Source organism: Colletotrichum paranaense (genome assembly GCF_030867605.1).
Source record: "Colletotrichum paranaense strain IMI 384185 chromosome Unknown Scaffold_15.1, whole genome shotgun sequence".
NCBI lineage: Eukaryota > Fungi > Ascomycota > Sordariomycetes > Glomerellales > Glomerellaceae > Colletotrichum > Colletotrichum paranaense.
The window spans coordinates 233,499-259,119 of record NW_026848973.1 but is presented as its reverse complement, the minus strand read 5'-3'; the positions used below and the strand labels follow the sequence as shown (position 1 = coordinate 259,119).

The following is a 25,621-nucleotide window of genomic DNA, read 5'->3' as shown; positions in this document are numbered from 1 at the left end:
TCAGCTGGCGTGAAACTCTTCCCCAAAAGACATGGATGCACCAGAACGGACTTGTTCGGAGCCGCCTATCATGGATATGTGTTAATGCTCACATGCAGATTTCAACTCTTAGTTTCTCTACATCAACTCGTAGATATGGTTTTGGGGCATTCATGCAAGCTCAGTAGACGTCGGTTGTCACCTGTTTTTTAAATATATACTGCCACCTATTTTCCAAACTTAACTTCCTCTAAAGGGCAGCGACAAGAGTCGAGACGAAGAATGAGAAAACAATCCATGAATTTGAACGTGCAATCTCTAGGGAATCTCCTCCAACCACAATGCTGCTCTTTCTACCCAACCGTGGCAATCTAGTCTCTAGAAACTCTCTAGGGGAATGACAGCCTAGACACCTCAATCTCATCTTACTATGAAGATCACGAAAAGGCCACACAATCACCGACTCTCGAGCACATCCCAGACAACCTCCTCATGAACAACATGCGTCCCAACACTCAACGCCGCACCCGTCATCAACAGCACCTCGCAAGGCAAAGCCCGATCCCCAATCCTCACAGTCCGCCTCCACCCCTCCCCTTCCTTCCACTCCCACCTCTCCGCCGCAACCTCCTCCCCGACCCTCGAAATCCCCTGACAGAACCGCCCCAACCACACAACCATACCCCGCGCCCCGCTCGTCTCGTCCTCGTGCTTGAGCACAACGCACTCAACACCCTTCGGAGCCTCGCCGCCCTCGGCCACGGCACCGACCGGAGGAACCGTAACGGGCTCGACGTCCTTCCACAGCTCTTCGTAATCCGTCTCCGTGCCGGTGGCAGGGTTCACCATCCGTCCCTTTTCGAGCGTCAACCCGTCGGGCTGCTCGTACATGTCGCCCTCGTCGGCCGCGTTCTCGGGCTCCGTCGTGCGCGAGTCGATCCAGTGCTCCCAGCGCGAGTGGCGCACCTCGGCGCCCTGGTCGTCGGTGCGGGTGGACGACGACGAGGTTCCTGCGATGCCCCATTCCAGGCGCTCGATGCCGTGCGTATCTTTGTGGGTGTTAGCTCTAGAGTTGTCTGGTAGTCGCGGTGGCTTTTGGGGGTTCTGGGCCAGGTCGCGTGTGAAAACGACGTTGGAATTTACCTTGCACGCCATCGACGGTTGGCGTTTGCTTCAGAATGCGGAGGTCCACGAAACGGCGCTGCGGGGACGTGAGCACTATGGTCGAGGTCGGCTCGCTCGCCTCATCGGGGATCCAGCGGATATGCTCGCGGAACGAGATACTACCCATGATGATGAACGAAACTTTAAAGGATCTAGAAACTGTGTCTATGCTGCAAATGACAACGGTTCACACTTGAGGTTGCGCGATATGCAACATTAAAAGACAAGGCTATGTGGTGGTGGTGGTGGTGGTGGTGGTGGTGGTGGTGATGGTGGGGGAACAAACAAGGTCACACGGGCAAGGCGTTGATTGAATCGTCGATGTCGCGCAGATCTCCACTTTCAGCCGATGAAAAGCCTCACGCCGTCATCGCCCGTCGATCCGGAGCCTCCCTCAGATCTGGGCGCTTCCAACGGCTTTTCAGCCCGTGAAAATACGTTACTTGGGAACCTTGATTCTCTATGTGAGGTCTATGATCTAAGTCTATGTGTAATGTCTTGTGTTTTTACAATCGTCCCTTCTCTCACACACAATCGCGCTTCTTGCGGCGAAAAGGCAGTGACGCGCCATCCCAAATCATCACGCCTTACGCGGCCTTCTCGAGACGCTCGACAATGTCGACGAGACCCTTTACTTTTTCCTCGCAGTCAATCTTGCTCTGTTCTTGCGCCTCGTATGTCTCCCGTAGCCGGTCGACCATGAAGGGCTTCAGTGGCGCCCTCTTGGCGGTCTTGTAGTCGTAGACCACGATATCCTCGAAGCAGCGGGCGGCAGGGCGACGGTGGCCCTCGGAGACGAGAAGAGCTTCAAGTAGGATGAAATCTGATTCGTATGTCGGCTTGGAAACAAGCTTATGGAGGACCGTCACGTGGTCTGGGTAGGCCATTGGCTTCACATTGGTTGTCAGTGTGAGCGATTCAGGTGTTTTAGACTCAACCGCCGCGGCGCCAAAAATACAACGACTTTCGGTTCCTGGTGGTTCCTGTTGATGAGAGTGTCACTCACAAACTTGTAGTCCGTTTTGATGCTTCTCATGATGAGGCCAATGTCCTTTGGGCTCATGAGCTGGTCCCACTCATCCTTGTGCTCAGGATCCACCGTCGTCGCAAAGTTACGAAGCCAGTTGACCCGCGCCGACTCGGCGTACTTGTTGTAGACGACATTGTTTACATGACCTACAGATGTGAGATTGAGATTCATGGTGTATTCGGGGTGCGAGCCATACCCTGTAGTACCTTATGTCAGTTTATTGTCTCCCTTCCTTTGGGGAGTCAGGCTCCGGTTCAACTCACCATTGCATCCTGATTTCCATCACAATCAGCACCCAATTCATCTCATCCCTTGAAAACTCATGGTGTAACAGGAACTCACCTGGTCTCCCCAAGTCACTGTATGTCTGTCAAGGCCCCTCCACCCGGGACCGGTGAGGAACCCCTCCCGTCCGGCGAGCAACTCCAACCACTGCCCATCGACAGCCTTCCGCAGAGCCGCCAACTCCTCCTTCTGCTGCCCGCTGAGGTCGAGCCCGGCGCACCGCTTGATGCGCGACTGCAGCTCAGAAAGCCATCGTGGGTTCAGCGGTGGCGCAGACGCTGGAGATGAAGTAGCGGCGGCGACACTCTTTGCAGCGGTGGTCACGAACGATCGACGGGTTGTATGAAATGTCGAGGGGCGGGCCAGGCCGGGGCTGAGGACAATTGAGTTGCGCATTTTTGAGTTGCTTACCGCGGGTATCTATCGAAATGTAAAGCGAGGAAACGGAAAAGAGAATGCTAGCGAAGCACAAGATGAAGAATCTGATTACAAGTCCGGCGAAAGGTGGATGGCGGGAAAGTGAGGAAATTCGGCTTCCGTCGGCTACGCGTTGCGAGTCGGTGCAGAATAAGGGAAAGTATCCCGTAAGATAAGGTAATCTGAGTGCACGCCGGGTGGAAGTGGATGTTGTAAGTTGAATTTGGCCTGAAGGCTGGCCCTTTCCAGCGGGTTCTTGTTGCAATTCCCGGCCTGCGTTATTGCCGCCCGTTGGCTTGGGTCGGTAGTTGGAGCGCGCCCATTGTGCTGGTAAAGAGCCATAGGGCGTGGGGGGTTCCGGCTCGGACTTTCGGTACGAGGTATCTCGACGTAATTAAGCACATTATTCAGGCATTTTGGAAGGTGTTCCCGTAGGGAAAGAAGATGCCTATGTATCTATTTGCATAGAGCAGGTGCAGAATCGCAACTTCTACGATGAAGTCAACATGAGAGTTCCATCAGATGCGGTATCTTCAGTAGGGTGAGCTTGCGTTCTTACATTCTCGCTGTGCCTCTATTCGATCCCGGGTCCATCTGGCAGGGCCAACGATTCACACCTCCAAGGCCCGGAGCCCAGGCTTAGTAGTGAAGCTTCTTCCCTAGTAGCACCGTGCGTCTGCCGCTTGATGAGAAGGGACCGATCATTCTTTTGCGGTCTTTAGCTCTTGATCTACTCATTTCGAATTATCCAGATCGAGATGATGGAATGGATGCGCCCAATAAGCCACATATCACCTCGTAGCAAGCTCTTGAGCTTCGCCAAGTGAGGTTGGAGTTTACCTTTGGTTTGTGGCGGTGCATGCGATGCAACATTGGCAAAACCCCTCCATCTCTCATGGAATCAACAATAATCATGTCAAGGGTTCCCTGGTATCTCGTAGTGTTTGTATCGCAAACGCAGTCCTCGCTGAAGATTTGTCTTTGTTGAACCAAGGCAGTGATGAAAGCAGCTACTAAGAACCCCCCCGGCTGCATCCGTGAGACGCGCTGAAGGGTTTTGGCAAGGGGTCGAGTGCATGCCCATCTCCAGGACCCTGAGAACAGCTGAGGTAAGCACGCGTGCATTATATAATTAAAATGTGGAGCTTCCTTGCTTACCTAAGTGAGTATCTTGGTGAAGTAAGGTAAGCTACATGAGGAAGCAGGAACCAACCAAGCTGCCTCCTGCTGGCAGTTGCGTCCTGTGCGGCGGGGGGAACCTGGGCGGAAGGCAGCTCCGAGCTGCAACGGGAGCGGTGGTCATAGCTTCCTCCTCCTCCTGCCTTGCCTGCCCCACCTTCCAGATCAGGGAGGACGCCGGACCGACCAACGACACTGCAGTTTGCCAGCGCGCAAAAAAGTGTCCAGTGCGTCTTCCTGGGCGGCGCATCCGGTTGACGCGTCTGTCCGGCTTGAACTCTTTGCAATGGTCTCGTCAGCATAGAAGGCATGCAATTTGTCGACGGTTCATACTTTTGTTTTAGATCTACTATACTCGGTTATTGGTGTTCTTATGACTCTTTCGACATGATGATCATTCTGTAGGCGGCTGTGAAGAGGGAAAGGGGGACCCTTGTGGTACACGCGTCAAAAGTCAAAACAATGAAGTCGCAGCCTCGTACGAGTATCTGGACCAACTGCAATGCAGTCAAACAGACGGTAGAATGCAAAGCTCCTGATCAAGAGTACTCGATTTGGGACCTTTGGAAGCAAGAATCTCACCGCGCTCCCTATCATATCTTGTAAGTGAATCGCGCGCGAGAAGGCAGGAAGGCGATCGTTCAGCGAGGCTACCCGCGTGCCTCGCCCGCGAACATCCGGTCCCTGTCTATCAGACCGAGCGCCTACCAAGAAGAGTACAAAGTCGGTAGTTTCGCAGAAATACTCGAAAGGACTTCCTGCAGATTGAAATACCCACGGATTAATACCATTGACGATGTGTTTCGCGACGCAAGGTGCTTGCTGCTAGAAAGCAGCACCACGTGACACATGCTTTCCTCCCCCCTTTCTTTACTGCCAGGTAGGTCGCAAGACTTGCTATAGCTGCGTTGCCAATATTATCTCTAGATTGACATCGATATCTCTTGACTCATTTCCTTAATCAGGCTCGACAACTGTTCATAAGTTCCAGACAAGTTGACGATGTGTTGGCCATGGTAGTTTATGAGGCGGTGACGGACACACGTGTTCTGCTCCTCCACCTTGGGCAGACATGCGTCAATCTAGAAGCGCCAGCCCGGACGAGAGCAATTTCGATGAAAAGAGAAAGAAAAAAAGTGACCAGATAAAAAATTAAATCTCAGAAGTTCACGGCGGAAATTTCATTATCTTTCACTAGTGTGCAGCGATGGTATCCCGCTTTTGGCTGGAAGCGCTGGCAAAATGCGAATAGCTTCCATCGCGTCTCTTGCACTGGATTGAATTATTGGCGCTGGTGGCACGAAACCAGCTCCAAATTGCCCATAACCCCATGCCTCAATGGGAGTAGTCACTGTGATACCATAGAAGACGTGATTGACGAGTTTAGGCAACGGGATGGCCGTAGGCACGCGGATGAGGCGATGCACCTCATTTCACCGGTCGCGTGGCCCCATCACGATGGCATGAAACGATATACTCGGTGTAAGTCAAATCGGGCTAGGAAAATGATAGAAATTCAACAAAAATATCGCCGAGCAGATTGTCGACCAAGATGATGGAATCCGGTGTTTTCTTGATAAATTTCGGGGTGCCGTTGATGATTGTAACCATGGTGGTGCAAGATGTGCGGATAGCTTCAATTTGGACGAAGCGCGACCGAATCACAACAGTCGGGATCGGGGGTTGGGAATGTGCGCGCAATGTCAGAGCCGCAACACGCGATAAACAGAGGGAAAAGTGCATAAAACGATAGAGAAAAATTCGAGCAACAAAACAAAACAGTTAGCGCGAGACGAAACCGAAAGACAGAGGCATCAGAGCGGATGCGACGGATGGCATTGACGGTCGGAGGTAAAAACGAAGGTGGGCGATGATGCAAAATCGGGCTTCTCGGCGGGGGAAAGGCGTGAGAGTGGGAGGGAAATTGGGGCCGGGTCGGAGGACGGTGGATCGGCGGACGCAAGACTTAAAAACGTGGCAACGGCAAGCCATGAGTCATTTTTTGTAATGGAGGGTGAGTAAATGGGAAGAAGAGGGAATCAAGAGGGAAGAGAAAGAGGAGAAGGGCGAGGAGAGGAGAGGGTGGTTGAGGTGGGCGATGAGAATGAGTTTGGTGGGAGATGGGAGACCCGCGAACGTGTGCGGCATCAGGAGAGCAGCGAGAGCAGGGACGACGGAGCAAAAGGGGACTGAGTGAGCACTCGGTACGGGGAGGGGAAGGACCAACGGTCCACGGTCCACGGGGGAAGCAGGCACGCTGGCGGCAGGACCTCACGGCGAGGAATATTTGGACCAATCAGAAAAAAGGAAAGTAGACGAATTTTGGAAAATAAAAAGGTGACAGAAGGGAAAATGGAGGATGAAGTACAAGGGCGATGTACCTTTTGTTCGCCTCTCCGTCCCGTCTGGTGCTTTCTGAATTCTGAGGCAATTGAGCGTGGCAGAAAACATGGCAGTTTGGATGGGAAAGAACGGGCGGGTGGTGCATGTGGCAGGTGCAGGAGCAGGAGCCAGGAGCCAGGCGGGGACCCGGAGGAAGGAGGGAAAGAACCATGCACCTCCTTCCTAAGATTCTGGGACCGGCTGATCTTGAACTGCTCGGCGGGAAGAAGGCGCAGAGAAGGTGGATGATTGTACACCTTCCTCTGCCCTGTGTCCTCCATCGAGGGCAGGAACTCGGGGCGTTGAGCTAATGGAAGGTAGGTACTGCGGCTATGGCTCTGTCCTACGTACCTTGCTTAGTAGGCATCTCACTCCATCGTTCTTAGGCAGTTCTCGTGAGGTGAGTCTCATCTCAGAGACTCATACACCTCAAACTCACTAGGAACGGCAGTAGAAAAACACCAGAAGACTACCCCGGTCCTCTTAGGGCAGATGACTGGAGCACCCGTTGAGGGGTGCAGCGTGGCAACTGGCGAGGGGAGATGTGCTGGAACCTCCCACTATCCACACGACAGCACTCACTATCCGCAAGGAGGAGTGCGGCGTGCCTTACATCAACCCTGGGGCGGACAGGGAAGACCAGGGGCCCGTCCAGGGTATGACGGCGGAGACGACAGAAGCCTCAGAAGCTTCATGCATAGCCTGGAGCTTGGGGCTTGGGGAGCTCGAGTGCTTCCGGCGACGGAGGTGAACTGGGCTGATTGATCTGAGCTGAGCTTCCTTGGTTGAGATGAGAGGTGAGGGGCGCTGCTTGGCCGCCGTCCGCGTCTTCCACCAACTCAAAGGGCAGCCCGTTCGACTCGACTAACCGTTACCGTTTGTTTATCAGAACAATAAGAGATGGCACTTGACAATCTAAACGTCAAAATGGATACCAGAGAAAAAAAGATTGGTCCATTATCAAAGGGGCAGAAGAAAGAGGCCGTGGACCGAGGCGAGTAAGGCCGTGCTGGAATCTGTCACCGGCCGAGGATTTCTTAGAACACCCACCATACCATCGCGGCGGCTGTAGTCCTGGACACGTCCAAAATAGACACGCACGTCTCTCCCGCTCCCGCACTAATCGGCGATTTGAGTCGAAGAAGATACTCCGCCGACGGATGAGGGCAATGAGGTTGACTTGGGAGTGACGCGGGAAGAGACGAGAGACACAATGAGATGTGGAAAGTCGAGACAAGCAGACGTCAAAGGGCATCATCTCAAAGCTGGGGCGCTATGGCATGCTGTTGTCTATCCGGACACATCACAACCAAGTCGACGTACGCGTAGAGCTGTCAGGCTGTGGGATTACGCCGTTCATAGTCATGGAGAGAAGCACCCTTGCGACTTCCCCGGGCCCTTGCCAGATCCAACGGGAGACAGCTTTTAAGTTTATTCTAGGCTACCGTGGTCATTTGATGGTATCATTGGCGTGTGAAGCAGATAAGTGAGTGAGACGCGAAGTGAGAGAGAGAAAGAAAGTGACTGAAGGTTGAGAGGGGGAAGGCCCCAGGCCCCCCAGTCCGCGTGATTTAGCGACCATCCCCCCCAAAATGGACGGGGGATTTGGAGGGCCCAAAAGGCACCCGCACCAAGCCAAGAGGGAGGAGAGGGGATTAAAAAAAAGAAGGCACCTCAAGGCTCACCCTCAAAAAAATCCAACGCCCGCGCCCGCGCCCTCAGGTCGTCTCCCCAAAAGTTACTGATTGCGCACCGCGCCCAACGGCCCCCGCCCATTTATAAAAACAAGCCCCATCCCCTCCACGCACGCGCTCCCCCTCCACCCTCTCGTTCCGGACCTCTTCATCTCTCGCCTCTCTCAATCACCACAACGCGTCGATTTTAATTCTTGCAACTTTTCTCAAAGTACACCCGTCTTCAAACCGACTTCAATCGACATTTCGATTGAATCCTGCTTCTAAGCAACCCTTTACGCTTTACGCATCCACATAACCTCCCAAAACAGTCACAATGCCTCCCAAGAAGACCGAGGGCGCCGCTGCTGCCCCCAGCAAGAAGTCCACCCACGCCAGCTACCAGGTTTGTACCTCAACCAGTCCGGCTTTTTGCATGACGCGTTGGTTGCTAACTCTCTACAGGACATGATCACTGATGCTATCGTTGCTGTATGTTTTACCGCTCCTCCATCTCCGGCGCAAAGGGTTACGCGATCGGAGGACCCACGAGCTGGGTCAGCTGCCATTCGCGCCTAGCGCCCGTGACCTTCGATCGCGCTACCCTCCACCGCCTCGACGATGGTCCACCTATTCTTGTGTTGCCTTTAATTGACTCACCTTCCCTCCTACAGCTCAAGGACCGTAACGGATCTTCCCGCCAGTCCCTGAAGAAGTACGTCAAGGCCAACAACCAGATCAACACCGTCAGCGACAACATGTTCGACTCTCTCTTCAACAAGGCCCTCCGCGCCGGTGTTGAGAAGGGTGTCTTCGAGCAGCCCAAGGGTATGTCACCGCATGTCTGCCTCTTTAAGTCTTTGAAACAATACTAACATCCCTCAAGGTCCCTCCGGTGGCACCAAGCTCGCCAAGAAGGCGCCCAAGCCCGCTGAGAAGAAGGCCCCCGCAAAGAAGGAGGCCAAGGAGCCTAAGGAGAAGAAGGCTGCTGCGAAGAAGGAGACCAAGGAGCCCAAGGAGAAGAAGGCTGCCGCTCCCAAGAAGGCCGCCGCCAAGAAGGAGACCAAGGAGGCGAAGGAGCCCAAGGAGAAGAAGGCCGCTGCCCCCAAGAAGGCTGCTGCCGAGAAGAAGGAGAAGAAGCCCGCCGCCAAGAAGGCTGCTGCCGTATGTTGACCCCTTACCTCTTTCTCACTTGCCCAGCACTGACATATCTCAAGGCCAAGGAGGAGAAGCCCGCCGTCCTCAGCAAGACCAAGACTGGTCGCGTCACCAAGACTGAGAAGAAGGCACCGGCCGCCAAGAAGGAGGCCAAGGAGCCCAAGGAGAAGAAGGCCGCCGCTCCCAAGAAGGCTGCCGCCCCGAAGAAGGCAGCGCCCAAGAAGGCCGCCGCCGACAAGAAGGAGGCCAAGGCTGAGGCTCCCGCTGCCACGGCATAAGGTGTCACTCTTACCTTGTTTCCCTTACCTTGAACGATGATGCAATGTCGAGTAACTCTACTCGGCTCTCCGCACAACTGTTTTTGTGTCACGAAATCTTGTCGAAAGGCGTTTACGGGAGTTGTTATTTAACTAACTGGGAAAGGGCAATGGGCCGGGAAGCGTTGGTGGGAAACCAACCTGGGGGGGAAACGCAACTGCGTTGTCTTGTTGTCTTTGTTTTTGTCTTGATGGTCTTTTCTATATGTTGCGGTTGCTTTTGATCGAGCGCGACGCGTGGTTGGGGGGCTTGGGATTGTGCTGAATGCTTTGAGAGAGAAGATTCCCGCTTTGGCGACACGAGAACGGATTCCCCCTTCCGACTACTGTAACTATAGCTCGCGCGATATACCAACGATGGGAGCCTTTCACTGTTCATGCGATGTTCTCCTGATTTGTGCAATTCTCGTAATGTGAACTGGCGCGTCTTCGACGACCTGGAAAGACGGCAAGACCGAGTAAAGGTAGAGAGTTCGCTCAGGGGCACGGCAAATGCGGCGATTCGCTTGCAATTACCGGGTGGCACTGGAAGGAAATGATATTACAGGATACAAATTGTTTACCATCTTGTTTGATGCTCGCCTGGGTCTTGGCTGAGCTTCCGGGTACGGGAACGACAATCTCTGACCAAGTCGCGATAAGAACGGGCAGCAGCATGGAAAAGGGAGAAATTGGAACAGAACGAGCTGAGCTGCCGCCGCGCCGCTGTACTCTAAGGAGACTGAATGTCTGAGAAAACGAGGACGCGCCGTGAGAACCGGAGACTGGGACCCTGGGCAGGGTACCGTCACCGTGTTTCTCCCCCATGGCAGTTTCGGAGTGGAGCCGACGCGGTTCATCCTTCCCAGGGTCTTTTTTTTTTCTTCTTGTTTACATTGATGGACTTTTTTCAAGCCCGTCCCGTCCTCTGACCTTTTCTCTTCCTCCGGTTCCGTGTGTTGATTTAACCGCCGGACGGGCCACCGCGTCGCTGGAGAGGAAAGAAGTAGGAATAGATAAGGCTGCGAGGGAAGGCTAGCTTGGCTTGGATACGGGGGAATGTGAGAGGCTTGAGAGCTGAACAGAGTCCGTGCCGTTGGTGAAGTTGTCACGCGCGCGCTCTCTCGTCTCTCATGGCCTGGCAGCGCGGAGGAAGATGCTTCTTCGTCTTTTCTGGATGGTTTGCTGTGGATTACAGATTTACAGATCGATCTATAGCTGGGTAAACATGTTTGGATATGTGGTATTATTCCAGCTGTAGCGATTTTGGGCGGCATTGTGGTTCCTGACTGATGTTCCGAGTTGACCCTGTACCTTACCCCTCCTCTGGCTTATAGTCACAATACAGTGGGTGAGACGTTTTCTTAGTGGTCTGACTCTGGGACCGGACGTGACTTGGTCTGAGACGAGGCGCGCCCGTCGCCGGTGATGGTCCTACAGTCTGGCATAGAATAGTCCCGTCGAGCTATGCGGTTCTCTACGAAAGGCATTCCAAGGAGATTTGTCTTGAATCGCTATCTGCGATTCTGAAGTGCGAAAGAGGTAAGAAGATGAGAAAGTATGAGTGACCGTAGTCCTCGGAGAAGAGATGTTTCGCCGCTGAGCTTTTCCCTCATGTAGATTGTCCATGGTTTGAGTCGTGAGTAAGGATTTGTTTGACCAGCTTTTCGGATCGGGGCCAGCCTACGTGCCCGTCTTACGTACCATGTAGGCGTGTCGGGCGGTCATTCAGCGTATTTTGAGTTAGGAGAGGATACGGGGATGGACGGCCTAGACGGGTTGACACGTGCGATGAGGAGGAGATGGTACCAGACTATGTGCTGGTTGTTGATCCTGAGATGAGGAGTGGTGCTCACTAAGGTAGATATGCTGTGTAGGAGAGCACGGCTGGTCATGGTGTTCGTTACTTGCTCTTCTTTGCAGATAGCTAGCCATATAGTGAGTCCCATCGACGGTCAGTGATTCGTATAATCGAATGTTTAGCAGAAGGACACTGTGGATAGATAAGTGAGTCCTGTGAAAAGGAGGCCCGGATGTGCTGGGTAGAGATTATCACGTGGGCAACGGTGAAGAGTGCCGTAGGAGTGTTTGACAGCGTCGTGCCCAGTGTCTACGCAGGAGTAGGATAGGCCAGAGGGATGGAGGAGTCTGAGAGGTGGCGGTGCGGGGAAACGCCTTGGGGAGAGAGGAGACTGAGAAGAAGAAGAGGTGGAAGGGACAGCGTCACGGGCAGTTGTAACGGCGTCAAATGTCGAGCTCGGAGCTTCCTCTAGGACGGCGAACAGAGGCGGAGAAGTTGGCCGCGGCTCTTCCGCTGGCCCCTCTCTGTGTCCGTCTCCCGCTGTCTATTCTGCTGTCTCTGTGTCTAGGAGTTGTCGCCTTGCCGATGTTGGTGCAGGTACGAACACATGTTGCGTATCGTGCGGTGCAGTGAGGTGTGAGGGAAAGAACCTTGAGACAGGTGCACCGGAGATGTCGCTCGGCATGAGGTCCGGGCTGCCAGCGCGTGTGCAAGTGGTGCAGAGCAGTGAAGAGCAGTGCGGTGCGGTGCGGTGCGGTGCGGTGCATGTTGCAGGTGTCCAGTCATCAGTGGACCTACGGTGACTTCCCAGGTTGGATGACAAGGAGTGACGTGGATAGCTAGCCCCGAGCTTGCTTTCCCATTGGTGTTCCTGAAACAAACCTAGATGTTTTGAGGGGGGAACGTTGGGCAACTTGGTGCTCAGCACGCAGCGAAGGTGTGCGTACAACGTGGAAGCGCATCGCGGTGAGGTAAGCAGGGAGGGGAGGGGCAGAGGCGAGGAGACAAGAGACAACCTGGGAGCTGTGAGTATGAGATTCGGACTATCCGTATAAGCACCTGGCTAAGCACTACTAGAGTATCTCAGACAACTTGGGTGTCGGTGTGGTATATGCCCTCACCTGTTGATCCGTACACTTTTACTCCGTGACTCTGTACTCCGCACATAGCAGTCTTGATCCATGTCCCAGGATCCCTGTTGTCAATCCGGAACGGCTTGAGCGACAGGTGCAGGGGGCAACCGTACAGTTGGGGGCGACGCGGCGACGCCCCGGCATGTCGAGGATTGAAGGGAGTGTGATCTGAGCGTTGAAGGGTCCCGTCACGGCCGTCGTACGAGTGCAGTCACGTACGGGGACTATGGAGGAGGGTTGATGGTTGTCCTTGCCATGAAGAGTGAGGCGGCACATTCAGGTCTTTGCAAAGAGTGACCCTTGATACTGAGGGAAGGGTCTGAAGAACGGGGAGTGAGATGCGAACACAACCCAAGAAACACAGGTCACCGTGAGGCATAAGATCATGCGTCTGTGAGCTATGAATTGTGAGTGGTAAGTAAGCCTCTGTATGAGTGAGAGAGCATTGGTGAAGGAATGAGTGAGTTAGTGAAAGAGAGAGAGAGCATGATCTGGCTCGTGCGCATCCATCCTCCCGTCCGTTTCGGGGTATGTGGGGGAGAGTGTTAGGTGCTGAGGCCAGCTACCTAAGGTGCTGGGTACGGAGTACTTGGCAGCATACATGTTGCTTGTACCTTTCTTTAACGATACCTTCCCTTGGGTACTAGTTGATGGCAGATGCTCTTTCCTCGATGCTGCCGACAGGAAGGAAAGGCAAGATATGGGGAGGAACATCGCCTTCTCTCTTTGTGCCTGCCTCCTACTGCGAAGTACTTGCGTCAGCCTCAGTCGTTCTCCTGATCCACCAGGCTCGACTCTCGAGGCAACACCTTAGGGGACAGAGCTTGCATCTGCAGCTGCCTTGGCTGGAACAGCAGAGCTGCACGTCTGGAACTTGTTCTCCCCCTCACCCTCTGCCTATGAGCAAGTACCTGTCACTCCCTATCAGCTTAGGTACCTGCACCTGTCATTACTGTGTAACAGAGGTACCGGGCTGAGGTGGAAACAACCAACCGGCCTTACCTGGACTCGGGCGATCTAAACGGGACAGGACGACACCAAACGGGCTCCTCTTCTTCATCATTTCCCCTGCCATTTGCGAATACTTATGTACAGTCTTATGGAGTACATACGTAGGCAATTATGTACTTACCGCCCGCCGCCAGGTTCCATCGGCCTCCATCAAAAGTGTCGTCAATTACCACACACTGAACACAACCCACCTCACTCTTCGATAACTTCCATCGATAGCAAGGTACCTTACCTACTTTGCGATCATCGATAAGCAGATAAAGCCCCCCTGGCGCTTGTCTTATCCGCTCCCGCATTGTATCGAATCGCACCGTACCGTCCCCTCGGACTGACGTCTTGTTTCTGTCCAATCTCATCTCATCATCCACCAACTCCTCCGTTCCCCGACACGTCCAGTCCAGTTCAAACCCAACATCTATCCGCCAGCACTAGCACCAGCACTGCCACTACGGACAGACACCACTTCTCTCCCCACGCCGTGCCGTACTGCTGCGTCTACCAATATTACCCTCGTACTTTAGTTTGTCTACTCTCATCGTATCTACCAGCACTTATCAGCACATCCTCATCCATAACCGCTGCTCATTCTCAACCCAACAGCATCCCTCGGCGACTTGGTAAGCACCAGAACGTGGACCCCTCGTTTTCCCCATTGGGCTGCCCGTCATCCCGAACCCGAACCCAATCAGTCCGCCCTTCCACCGTCCCTTGCGACTCAAGTGCTTGCCAACCGATTCTTCCGGTCAACGAAACTGACGCTCGCCCGCAGTACCCGTGGCCGCACCCCGTACCCCGTACCAGTAACAGTACCAACCAGTACCTGACCACCAATAACCCCTACCCCTCGATCTACCCAGCGATCCATCCGAGACCCTCCGCCTGCCCAGCCTGTCTATCCTCAGTCGAAACTCAACGAATTCGAACCGCCTATCGAAACTTCGTCGTAGTTGTAGAGGTCGTCGTCGTCGTCGTCTTCTTCTTCGCCACACCACTATACATCGACAGCTTCCACCCGGCGATTACGACATTGTCCGCGTCTCGCTCTGCCGGGACCTGGCCATGGCGGCTGCCTAAATCCTCCCTCGACAGGATTGCACGTTACAAGATAAACCCGCCTATTCCGAGCCTTTGCCCGTCGCAAACATGGCCTCCGAACACAACCCCTTTCGAAGGAAGTCTGCTTCCACCTCGCTCTCCATCTCTACGCCCCAGCCAGTCTCTACATCGGCCTTTCTCGAGTCCATCACTTCCGGCATCTCGAGGCAGAATGGCCCCCCACCCCCCGAGGCCCGGCCGGCCAAGCCAAAGGTCGTGAAAAAGGTTAGGGTCCTTTCGCCGCCACCGTCGTCTCCCTCGTCCCCAGAATCCGTACACAGCAGGGGCTTTGGACGCCAGGACGACAGCAGCGACGAAGACTCCCACGACGAAGACGACCAATTCTCAAAGCGGTTTCCCGAGCTTCCCGGTGGCCTCCCCGAGGCTGCGCCGCTTCGCATTGCCAACGCGAGTAATACCCCCGACAATCCCTTTGGCAAGACGCTACAAGATCTGGAAGGCTTGACGGACGTGAAGCCTTCATCTGGTGGATCGACCAAAGCCATGGATGTCAACGCCTTCAAGATGCTGTTGCTCACTGGCCAGGCTGGTGCTGGAACACCGCCCCCGCAGACATCAGTGTCACAGGGAGACAAGGCGCCCGGTGCACCATACGCCGCACCTGAGCCAGAAACACCGCGGACGTCACAAGATATCGCGGATCGCGGCGTTGACGACCAACGTTCTCTTCTGGCACATTCTCCATCCGTGAAGAAGAAGCCTCCGCCGCCTAGCTCAAGGCATGGTAGGAAGATTAGCGTGCAGACTTCAGGTCGTCCGCACATCTCCTCCGAGACCGCGTCGCCCATCTCTCCGTCTGACGTGAACAAGCCCCTTCCGCCCGCCCCAAGCAGTCACGGCGGGGATGACACGGAAGATGTTTTTGCCCGTGAAGCTGCTGGCAAAGTCCCGGAGCAGGACTCCCCCACACCCAGCTCAATACCTACCCCGGCTCTTCCGGCGACAGGCAAGAGACCGACACCTGCCCCTCCACCACGGCGGGGTCACGCACGGAGCCAGTCCTTGACAGCCAATGCTGGGGCCAACGCTCCGAGTGTACCAAGTTACGAGGCCGACACGCCGCCTCGCTCTTCGTTGGAATCGCAGCGCTCCAGATCAGAAAGTTTCCGAAGCATCAATGCTCCGGCTCCGCCTCCACCTCGGCGCCCGCACGCATCTCATCGACAATCATTCCAACTAGCGTCGCCTTCAAGTAGTTCATTTCACGGTGCCAGCCCAGCGCCATCTGACATCGACACTTCTATTCATGCTACGGAGCATACTCCTCCCAAAACTTCACCTCCGCCACCACCACCGGCACGGAATACTTCCATACGCCGGCCTCCCAGCGTAAGGAGCATTGAAGCCCCCAGCAGGAAGATCAGTGGAGGCAAGGAGAATGCTCCCCCACCACCACCACCACCACCACGCCAGAGGGGCAGTAGTCGCGGAAGCATGGACGGATATGGTATGAGGAGGACGAGCATCGATAGCACTAGGGCCATGGGCAGCAACGTTCCAGAAGAGCCCACCGCGGAGGATGATGCACAGCAAGAGTACGACGCAGCTAAGTCAGGCAAGGGTGCGGATATTCTCGCCGACCTGGATGCTCTACAACGAGAAGTGGACGCCCTGAGGGCAGCACAGGGCAAATAGGGGCACGACCAAGGCGCTCTATAGATGATGGGAGTTGAAATAGACAGCAGTCCTGGACGGACTGACACGCCCTGGTGGGGCGGCTGGGTTATCTTAAATGAGCATTGTACATTTACGCACGTACTGGGATACGATATGAAGTAATGGAATGTTTATGAGTTGACATTTGTGGTTCACTATGCAACGGGCCGTTCGACCTGCGTTCCAGTTGGCTGGATCCGCGAGAGTTTGGCCACAGCCCCTGAGCAACCAGTGGTCCTTGATTTCGAGTTTGATGAGAAGGATCCGGCGTAGGCCACACGAGTACGAGGAATTGAGTTAATGGAGATCCGAGAAGTCAAAGATGATAACAGAGCACAGGACACCACGTACGCCAGAATGGGACGGCATGCTATTTTCGGCGGCCGCGGCCGGTCTTCTAACACCCCGTCGGCGACCTAGGAGAAAACTCCGTCGGAGCCTGAGGCGGACTCTGAGCCGCCGTTGAGGCTGGTGGCATGCATGAGGGGCGGAGGAGAGCTACGGAGGTTCGTTTGAGAGAGAACATGGACGAGGCTATCTGACGTGTAAAGGTGACATGGGGATTGTGGTGTCGTCGGGGACTTGGCGAGGGACTGGAATCTCGTGTAGGTGTGTAGGATGTGGGATATTGGGGGTTCGTGGTGGTGGTGTGTACGTGATTTTGCGTTTTACATGGGCCTTTTTGTGGTTGCTTTGTCCGCTGCCCGCGGGACGGCATGGATATATAGAGTTCCTGGAGAGGTGCGGTCTAAGAACTCTGAGAAAGCTTGGGTGTCTTGACTGGTGAGTTCTTGGGGGCTCCCGAGGTAAGTTGATGTTGAAGGTTTGGGTAGCTCTGTTAGAGAAGTATTGGGTTGTCAAGGTGGGATGAAGTATTGGATGAGAAGACCAGTGATTTCCTTCTCTCGCCTGCTCTTGTGAGTTATTGGATTGCGATAGTAGGTCTATTGTTTCATGTCGCTGTCGGTAGGTATAGTACGATAGAAAAGAGATAAGTCGGTGTGATGGAGGCCAGTGAAACAGCACCTTTCAAACCGAGGAATATGCAGCGATGAGCCTAACCTACTCATACTCATCGATAGGATTAAACACCTATAAAGGAGTTGCATGAGTGGTGGTGTAGAGTACTCTCCAAGAGAGAGAGAAAACATGAAGCATCCGAGCGGTCGGTATAAACCTTGAAAGTGGCTGGCAACCACAAGCCTCTGAAGCTTTTCTTCAGAACTCGCCTCACAAAGAAACGTGACTCTCCTTTGTGCGTCTTTTTGACTTGATCTCAATACCGCCGCTTCCCCCTTCACACCTTTCTCGAACCTTGGCTGAGGGAGAGTTTTGATGACATCGCCGGCTGGACTGCACACCGCCCTAACCTACCGTTCGGCATGGGTATCCGGCACGGGATGTTACTAGGCACTTCGCGGTGTTTGACTACCTTACCTTATTTCCAGGAGGGCAATTTCAAGAATAGGATCGAAATTTAGGATTCCCCCAATTTATTAGAATAGAGGGTTGTCTGTCAACTGAGCCTATCGCATGCTTCGGTATTTGCAGCAGGGGCCTCGAAGGAGTTGGTTCCGAAGCTCGAGGAGCTTAGCTTGAGAGCGGATAATTTTGTATAAAGAGATCCGTGGTCTTCTTCTCACGCTATTTACTGGGTAAGCTTGTTCAAAATCAAAAGGCATCAAGACTTCCATCTAGATCGCCGGACAGACCAGATACCTCCTAGCACGCGCATTCCCCCAACGTCACTCATCATCCAGCCTACCCTTCGCCAGCTCGAGCTATTCTCGAGACAGTCAACAGAGCCAAGATGTCATCCCTCATCAGCAACCCGGCTCCCCTGCACCTGAGTCCCGAACTCACCAAGAAAAAGCCCATCATCGCCGGCCCAAGTACAACCGCCGCCGCCGCCGCGTCCTCAAAGTCCCTAAACGACTCAGGCGACAAAGCCAACCTCGTCGAATTCTGGCGCAACCCAGAGGCCGGCAACATCTACCGCCACGCGGAGCACCTCACCTCCCCCGTGACCCCCTGCCTCGTCGACCACTCGCAGCTATGCCAGACCGTGTCCTCGGCGTCGGCCAGCACGAAGACGATCCAGGTCATGGATATGTGTTGCGGTACCGGGGTCGTGTCGTCGCATATACAAAAGATGATGCGGGAGTTGCCTGGGCAGCAGAGGGAGAGGGTGCGGTTGACGAGCGCGGACTCGAGTGAGGCGCAGTTGGGGGTTGTGAAGGAGAAGATTGGGAGGGAGGGGTGGGTTGGGTGTGAGGTTAGGCAGGTTGATATCATGGTAGGCGATGATTTTTGTCCCTGTCACCGATGTGATGGTACGGGAAGAAGGTGGCTGACGGGAGCAGAATATGTCGTTCCCTCCTGACCAGTTCGACGTCGTTATCGTCGCCATGGCGCTGATGCTCGTGGCCGATCCATACACCTCTCTCAATGGTAAACTCTCCCTGGTCACGCAAACGGGCTCTAGTCGACAGGCTAACGCGTCAAACAGAATGCTACCGCGTCACCAAACCCGGCGGCACACTCGCAACCTCAACCTGGGTAACAGAAGGCTGGATCTCCGATACCCGCGATGCAGTACGCAACCTCGCCCTGCCAGGCCAACCCCCCGTATCCTGGCCCCAATCCTCCATCGAGCTGACCTCGCTCTGGGGCCCCGGCGCGTGGGAGTCCCCCTCGTTTGTCAAGAGCATGTTCACCGCGGCCGGATTCGTGGACGTGGAGGTGGACGTCGTGACTAAATGGGTGCCATTCTCCGGGGTTGATGAGTGGTGTACGGTTTTCCAGGCGTTTATGCACGGGGTCATGGAGAGGTTCTGGACGAGGGCGCAGAGGGAGGGGTTGAAGGGGCGGTTGATGCCGACGTTGAGGGCGTTCATGGAGGAGAAGTATCAGGGGCGGCCGTTTGAGGTTGAGAGGACTGTTTTGTTGGCTAGGGGGAGGAAGCCCGAGTGAAGATGGGGGACCGTTGTGTGGTGCGGTGTTGGCAGCTGAACATGAGCTCTGTTTTGTAGACATGGACATGATGTGTAGATGTTGAATTCATGTTGGAACAATTTTGAATGAGGACCATGTTGAATCCCCTGGGGTCCATCTAGCACAGCTTGGACTTGACCAACCTTTAACGGTCAAGGAAGCTGGTGGTACATATTCTACGGTCTACCGTGGTCTTGCTCTCTGATACGTACATGGTATTCGTCCTTTTCATCAGGCATGATGCCGCAACGGGAGCGGGTGGCCAAGGGCTCGATGGAAGCCCATGTCTCGGTAGAAGAGGTAACCCATCTGGTAACGACTTTTGATCACACTTTTCCCACCAAATTGTCAACATAATAATGACTCGGCCCGAGCTGTTCTTCAAACTCAGAAATGCAGAGCCTGCAGATTCTACGAGGCCGAAAACTGCCACCCAATTAGGTAAGTGGTAATCGTCCAAAGCAAAGAAGCTCAATTTTGACCTAAGCATGATAGGCCGATGGCACGGAACCACACACTTATTTAGTCGTTAAGCCTTATCAAATTACAAGTCGTTCTGTATTTGAGAAGTGCGTCGTGATTACCCGTACTCTTCACGTGATCGTTATTGATATCAAGCAATACAGGGGCACAGAGCTGCAGGAATATGGTCGTAAGTGCGTATGGCTACTCTTGCAATAGATCTTGCTAGTTCCGATGTCCGATTTCAAATTCGGCTAACGATTTCTAACGTTATAGCCATGTACATTACATCAATGAATACCGTCACCAATGCGACATGTCCGACAAAGCACTTGTGGGCGGCCCATCATCAGCCCCACTACGGCGAAGGTCTCGAATCGGCATACCCAATCTCCGAAGCCCTAACTCGTCAACCTCCATATTCCTAATTTCCTCGCGCATCACATGAATCAAATCACGGAAGGGTGGCCGAGTTGGTTATGGCGCCAGGTTAAGGTCAGCTTAACATCTGTTTCCTGGTGGGGCAACCCGCGCGAGTTCGAGTCTCGTCCCTTTCATTTTGCTGTTTTGTAGTTGTTGGACAGCTCCGGATTTGCATTTTGGTGACGGAAGAGTGGGATTACTTAATTTAGGTCTGTCCAAGATGATTATATCCCGACACAAACGTGTCATTGAGTCCGGTTCGTCTTACCTACATATAGATAGTCTTTGCTTGGTTGCGGGTGACCACCTGGAAGTAACACACGATGTATTGCGTTTTGATGTACTCGCCCGGTTCATCTACGCAATGTGACAAATCGAAGACTCCTTGTTCCTTTACTCATCATCCTTCGACCGGCCCCCCTTGGTGTAAAACGCACCCGTTGCGGCCCTGACATCCTCAGAGCCTTGTGTCCCCCCTCGGCCTCCAGGCTTGCCCGTCACCGACTGAGGAATCTCGTGACCAGTAGCGCTGATTCCCTCGCCCACTCCGGACGCTCTTCCCTCATTGGTGTTCAATGCGTTGTCTGCGGCGCCGTGCAAAGTTGTGGATCCAAGCTCACCAGGAGCTGATTCCTGCTGGTGCGGGTTGGGAACAGACTTTATGATGTTTTGCTTGCCAGCATCTCCAGGAACTGCGACCAACGATTAGTGTGATTCCAGGGCACTGAGTGAGATGCTGAAAACCTTTGGTTCCGTCCTTAGCCATATCGTAAAGATCGCCTCCTTGCTTTGCGTCTGCCATGATACAGAATGTGTTAGGGAGAATTCTATGGTTTGCAATATGCTAGGAATACGTGTGAGTGTGAATGTTGCCTAGCAAAAGTAAAAAGATATTCGAGGAACCAATATGATTTAGAATCCAGAGGCCATCCAAGACCTTTAAGATGGTGCCGGGCAAGCCACAGTCGAGGTAGTGAGGTGGTTGATGTCATGATGTCATCAAAGTCAATTCATCACCATCATCTCCCTAACGTGACGTCAAACAAGACAGACGATCAAAGGATCATTTCTTCAGATGATGAAACCTATAGAATTGCCTAGACATTTTCGAGCAAGGCTCAGAACGCGGAGGTAGATTGTTAGTCCAATGTATTCAACTTCTCACAGGACTCAGGTTGAGATATCCAGCTAGTAGGTACTTGGCTTTTTTGTTGTTGCAGAGTGAGGCTTCTGTAATTTCATATAATTTGTTTATTGCATGGACTCGAACTCGCAGTCAGCTAAGCCCAGCTCAGTCAGAGCTTTATGATGCCCAAGGGTAGTTTTCGCAAGCCGAAGTCCCGAAGCCGAGCGACCCATTCCCTTCTCTTTGGTGCACAAAGCTTCAAGACATCGATCAGGTCTCCAAGTCTAATGCTTTGGACATAGGTATTCTGTAGGTATTGGGGTATTCTATTAAGCTTATATACTGTTCATGGTTGCTCAAACCATGCTCACCCATCATCATACATCTTGATTTTTCATAATATCAATACATGAGCATTCCACATGACCGTCTCTCACTGCTGAAAGAGTGACAACATCACGCTTGTAACAGTTGTCACCCCTTCTTCTTTGTATATAGACATTAATCGTCATGTTCGGCTTCCTTGACTCCCTGGTTGTTCAGAACCGGCTGATCGCGGTCCAACTCATACATCTTGTCCTCCTCAGCATCGTAGTGGCGGAAGGTGAAGTAGAAGATGCATCCCACCACGGCAGATGAGCATGCAACACCGGTGTACATCCACAAGAACTTGGGGTCGACTGCGACGGACACTAGGGCCTCGGAGATGGCAGAGCCGAAGGCGTTGGTGAAGAGGTAGATACTCTGGACAAAGGACTTCATGTTGGGCGGGGCCTTGGTGTAAGCGTACTCGAGACCGGTGACGGAGATGAAGATCTCGGACAAGCCGATGAAGATATAGGCAGGCGTCTGAACAGCAATGTGGACGTGGTTAGGGAGCGATGAGCCTCCGCTCATTCCTTCGGGGCACTCGCCGGGAGACTCGTAGCAGGGGCCGGCGCTGTAGATGAGGTGCTGCACGATTGCTGCGTAGGCCAGGCAGATGGCGCCGAGCCAGAAACCGATGGTGATACGCATGATGGGCTTGAGCTCGATGCCAGCCTTGCGGAGGAGCGGGTAGACGATCTTCTCGAGGATCGGGGTGAAGATGAGAATCGAAATGGGGTCGAAATTTTGCATGAAATCGTTCGGCATACCATGTCCCTCCATCTGTCCAGCTTGAGTGACGAAGTTGGTCGAGAACTGGCCATAACAAACCCAGAAGATAGGGTCTAGTAATCATGTCAGCGCGACTTTCAATCATCTGGCTTGTACCAGACATGGCCAGGAATACATGGACTTACAGAAGACAAAGACCTTGCAGGCTCTCAGAGCACGCTTGAGCTCCTCGACGAAGTGGTCGTTCCAGGGGACAGGCTTCTCCTTGCCGTGCTCCGCACGCCATGATGGCTTAGCGGCATCCATGTTGCGGGCTGCAATCATCATGCCAAGGGCCTTGAACGCATCGGTAATGACGGATCCCTGCGGCGGGCGGTTGACGAAAGTCTTGCGACGAAGCACCAATGTCGCGATACCAATGTTGAAGACGCAGAAACACATCAGGTAGGCGGTCCAGAAACCCTTGTACTTCTCCATGAAGGGAGTTGCCATGAGAGACAGAGAACCTAGGTTGATGCACCAATAAAAGATCATGTAGATGCGCTGGTAAGTGATGGCAGGATCGATGATGACTCTCTCGCCGTTTGACTCCGTCTTGATAGCCATAACGCGACGCTGGTACTGATCGGCGATCAAGGGAGCGATGTTACTCTTGATACCTCCCGTTCCGAGACCAATAACGATAATGGCAACAATGTAACCGGGGATGCCTGCGCCATTGGCCATGGCCGCTGGCAAGGAAGTCGTCCAAAGGATGACAAGACCAACCCAGTAGAAGGCACAGAAGACCAAGATGGTCTTGTACTTGCCCAAGTACTGGTCAGCAATGATGGCACCAAGAATTGGAGTCACTGAGCACTTTTGTTAGTGAAACCATACTGATCGATCGTAGATAGCGAAGCAGATAGTGATGTCATACCATAGCAGAACCATTGGAAGAACAAGTTCAGACCAGTTGCGGCCTGGTGACCCATCCCAAGACCCTTGGGGCCGTCGGCTCCATTGGGGTCATTGTTGATGTAGTTTTGGAAGAGACCCTGGGCACCATAGTAGGTGAATCGCTCCGTGAGCTCAACAACAGCAATGAGGAAGGCTGAAGCGGGGAGGTTCTCTCCAACACGACGCAGGGATCCCTTCTCAAATTCATTGGGCTCAGCACCATCAGGCGTAGGTCCCGATTCTGAGTCGGCGGTGCTTGAGAACTTCTTCTCGGGGTCGGCTGGCGTGATGTAGCCTCCCGCAAGATCAGTCGTCTCCTTGTTGGGCAAGCGCTCACCCAGCGTCTCATGGAGCCTGCGAATACGAGTTGTCAGTGCCAGATCCTCTTGATGTAGACCGACGATATGCGCATTGTTACGTACTCTGCGGCCGTGTCCTCGTGGTTCTGGGCCATTTTTACGCAATCGATATCTCAAGACAGGCCCGATAGAGTAGCTGAACCAAGGGAAAAGGAAAAGAGAGGGAGAAGAGGAAGAAATTTTCGAGAAAAATCCCAAAAGCCTGGCCTGGTGGGGAGCAATGGAGACACATTAGTATCACCACTAGATGCATGCCCTTACCCTCGGTGTCGGACGACTCCGAGGTGTTCGCCGCCCGCGGCCCATGTTTCGATGTCTTCTGTTAACACTAGAAAAGTCTTGCCCGAGTCGGAAACGTCGCCCCAGGAACTTTTGCAACCACACGCCACAAGCCGATGGCCGAACGACCTGCCGGACTCCACTCGGCCGAGTGAGCCGATCTTTTTGATTGATAATAACGGACACATCGGTCGACATACGAGAAAATAAGTGGCCCTCTTGGCAAAAGGCCCGAACGGGTGGCGCCAAGCGAGGTTAAGGGGAATAAAGCGGTCATAAATACGGCTTTCCTATTGGCCTTTGACCTCATTGATGAGATTAGTTCATGCTGCCCATACCGAGGTCCATCAACAAAAGGGCCTTGAATCTGGGGTTTGAGGGTTCTACAACGTTACTCCGCAAACGATAGTCTACAGATAAGACTGAATCATGCAGCTGCTGAGGAAGCTACCGCTAGCTGCAGGAACCGGATCGTTTGTCAACGGAAATCTTCTGTAACCTTCCCTCGTTGGAAATGATTTGCAGCTGTGCGTTGTCTGTCTTACTTTCTTGCCGTTGAGCCGGGCGTTAGATCGACCGCATTTGGTAGATTGAGCCAACATGAGCATACACCAGTGTCACCTTACCACTATCTCTGCTGACATCACGCACTTTTGTCAGGCGACATTCGGGTGTATCAAATACACGGGTCTTTTGTGACACTCTGCGACGGGATGCGCATTCTTATATGCGAGGGACTTTCGAAGCTCTCACTCTCGCTTGCTTTGGCAGTTTCTGTATTGTTTACCACACCTCGCAAAATTTTCTCCGGTCTCCACGAGTGGGTCAAGGTTCAAATCTCATTGCATTGAGGCTCGAAGGCAACCTAATCAGAAACACGTGTCTAGTGGACCTTAGGAAAGCAAAGCCACGCGCGAAGAATGATAGGATAATTGTGCTCCGTACTGAGCCAGACAGCTCAAAGCGAATTTAAGGTCTGGATGCTTGAGGAAATCTGCCCAGGCGGAAACGTCTTTGGGGCTAGGGAGGATCACCCCTGGATCGCACGTGCGATGGGTCTGCTCACCTCTCAGGCCTATTTTGTGGCTTGCTTTCTCCGATTTCCGGCCATTTTTGTGGGAATTGAGTTATTCTTCGCTGTTGCTACATATCGCGATGAATCAGAAGTGTATAACGTTGCAAGAAGCGGTTCCCAAGTACAGTTCATCTAGGATTACTAACAAAATTCCGGAATTCTTGGAGACTCAAAGACCTCTTCGGCACCCTGGTCTCTCTGTCGGGTTTGCCGAAATTGTCTAGCTTTTATGGGAAGAGTTTACCATGTTTGACAATTATTTGATCGCAATGAACGTTACTTGAAGATCGGCTAGAACAATCTGCACTTTACCAACTTCCCAGATTGCTGATCCTCTATCAGCCGGAATATTCCCCGAGCCAAGAGATTGAGGCTGAGAGCGGGCGGCATGGGCCGCAGCCTCCGATGCAGGAGCAGGGAAGCGACTGGCGGGGCCTTGGCAGCACGCCATAGGAATTCGGCCGAATGCACGCCTGATCGAGTCACCGGACGTTTATGATCTCCCTCCACTTCGGAAAAGTTAAACTTGATACGGAGACAATCCGGGGAAGGTGCCGATTAGGGCGGCTTAAGAGCTCAATGTTCG

At 53.5% G+C, this 25,621-nt stretch overlaps 10 protein-coding genes across 10 annotated transcripts; 4 read left to right on the top strand and 6 right to left on the bottom strand.

The window, feature by feature from the left end:
- Positions 1–435: 435 nt before the first annotated feature.
- Positions 436–1,270, bottom strand: CPAR01_14285 (uncharacterized protein; the record flags this gene model as incomplete). Its single annotated transcript, XM_060498536.1, has 2 exons — positions 436–1,028; positions 1,123–1,270. The coding sequence occupies 2 exons, from the start codon at positions 1,268–1,270 to the stop codon at positions 436–438; spliced, it is 741 nt and encodes a 246-aa protein (XP_060342597.1).
- A 460-nt stretch (positions 1,271–1,730) lies between these two features.
- CPAR01_14284 (uncharacterized protein) lies at positions 1,731–2,854 on the bottom strand (the record flags this gene model as incomplete). Its single annotated transcript, XM_060498535.1, has 5 exons — positions 1,731–2,033; positions 2,150–2,319; positions 2,370–2,379; positions 2,437–2,445; positions 2,516–2,854. 5 exons carry the CDS (start codon positions 2,852–2,854, stop codon positions 1,731–1,733), a joined length of 831 nt encoding a protein of 276 aa, XP_060342596.1.
- Positions 2,855–5,238: 2,384 nt separating this feature from the next.
- CPAR01_14283 (uncharacterized protein) lies at positions 5,239–5,481 on the bottom strand (the record flags this gene model as incomplete). Its single annotated transcript, XM_060498534.1, has 1 exon — positions 5,239–5,481. A coding segment is annotated over one exon (243 nt), but the record flags the coding sequence as incomplete, so codon positions are not given.
- Positions 5,482–5,606: 125 nt separating this feature from the next.
- CPAR01_14282 (uncharacterized protein) lies at positions 5,607–5,807 on the top strand (the record flags this gene model as incomplete). The annotated part of the gene is made up of 1 exon (XM_060498533.1): positions 5,607–5,807. The coding sequence occupies one exon, from the start codon at positions 5,607–5,609 to the stop codon at positions 5,805–5,807; it is 201 nt and encodes a 66-aa protein (XP_060342594.1).
- A 2,639-nt stretch (positions 5,808–8,446) lies between these two features.
- CPAR01_14281 (linker histone H1 and H5 family protein) lies at positions 8,447–9,545 on the top strand (the record flags this gene model as incomplete). Its single annotated transcript, XM_060498532.1, has 5 exons — positions 8,447–8,515; positions 8,575–8,601; positions 8,784–8,937; positions 8,996–9,273; positions 9,327–9,545. 5 exons carry the CDS (start codon positions 8,447–8,449, stop codon positions 9,543–9,545), a joined length of 747 nt encoding a protein of 248 aa, XP_060342593.1.
- Positions 9,546–11,908: 2,363 nt separating this feature from the next.
- CPAR01_14280 (uncharacterized protein) lies at positions 11,909–12,049 on the bottom strand (the record flags this gene model as incomplete). The annotated part of the gene is made up of 1 exon (XM_060498531.1): positions 11,909–12,049. One exon carries the CDS (start codon positions 12,047–12,049, stop codon positions 11,909–11,911), a length of 141 nt encoding a protein of 46 aa, XP_060342592.1.
- A 934-nt stretch (positions 12,050–12,983) lies between these two features.
- Positions 12,984–16,259, top strand: CPAR01_14279 (uncharacterized protein; the record flags this gene model as incomplete). Its single annotated transcript, XM_060498530.1, has 5 exons — positions 12,984–13,025; positions 13,312–13,442; positions 13,965–14,324; positions 14,456–14,537; positions 14,598–16,259. 5 exons carry the CDS (start codon positions 12,984–12,986, stop codon positions 16,257–16,259), a joined length of 2,277 nt encoding a protein of 758 aa, XP_060342591.1.
- Positions 16,260–18,090: 1,831 nt separating this feature from the next.
- Positions 18,091–19,253, top strand: CPAR01_14278 (uncharacterized protein; the record flags this gene model as incomplete). Its single annotated transcript, XM_060498529.1, has 3 exons — positions 18,091–18,576; positions 18,644–18,731; positions 18,790–19,253. 3 exons carry the CDS (start codon positions 18,091–18,093, stop codon positions 19,251–19,253), a joined length of 1,038 nt encoding a protein of 345 aa, XP_060342590.1.
- A 1,299-nt stretch (positions 19,254–20,552) lies between these two features.
- Positions 20,553–20,961, bottom strand: CPAR01_14277 (uncharacterized protein; the record flags this gene model as incomplete). The annotated part of the gene is made up of 2 exons (XM_060498528.1): positions 20,553–20,851; positions 20,904–20,961. 2 exons carry the CDS (start codon positions 20,959–20,961, stop codon positions 20,553–20,555), a joined length of 357 nt encoding a protein of 118 aa, XP_060342589.1.
- Positions 20,962–21,786: 825 nt separating this feature from the next.
- On the bottom strand, positions 21,787–23,776 carry CPAR01_14276 (POT family protein; the record flags this gene model as incomplete). The annotated part of the gene is made up of 4 exons (XM_060498527.1): positions 21,787–22,496; positions 22,569–23,234; positions 23,303–23,676; positions 23,745–23,776. The coding sequence occupies 4 exons, from the start codon at positions 23,774–23,776 to the stop codon at positions 21,787–21,789; spliced, it is 1,782 nt and encodes a 593-aa protein (XP_060342588.1).
- Between the last annotated feature and the right edge of the window lie 1,845 nt (positions 23,777–25,621).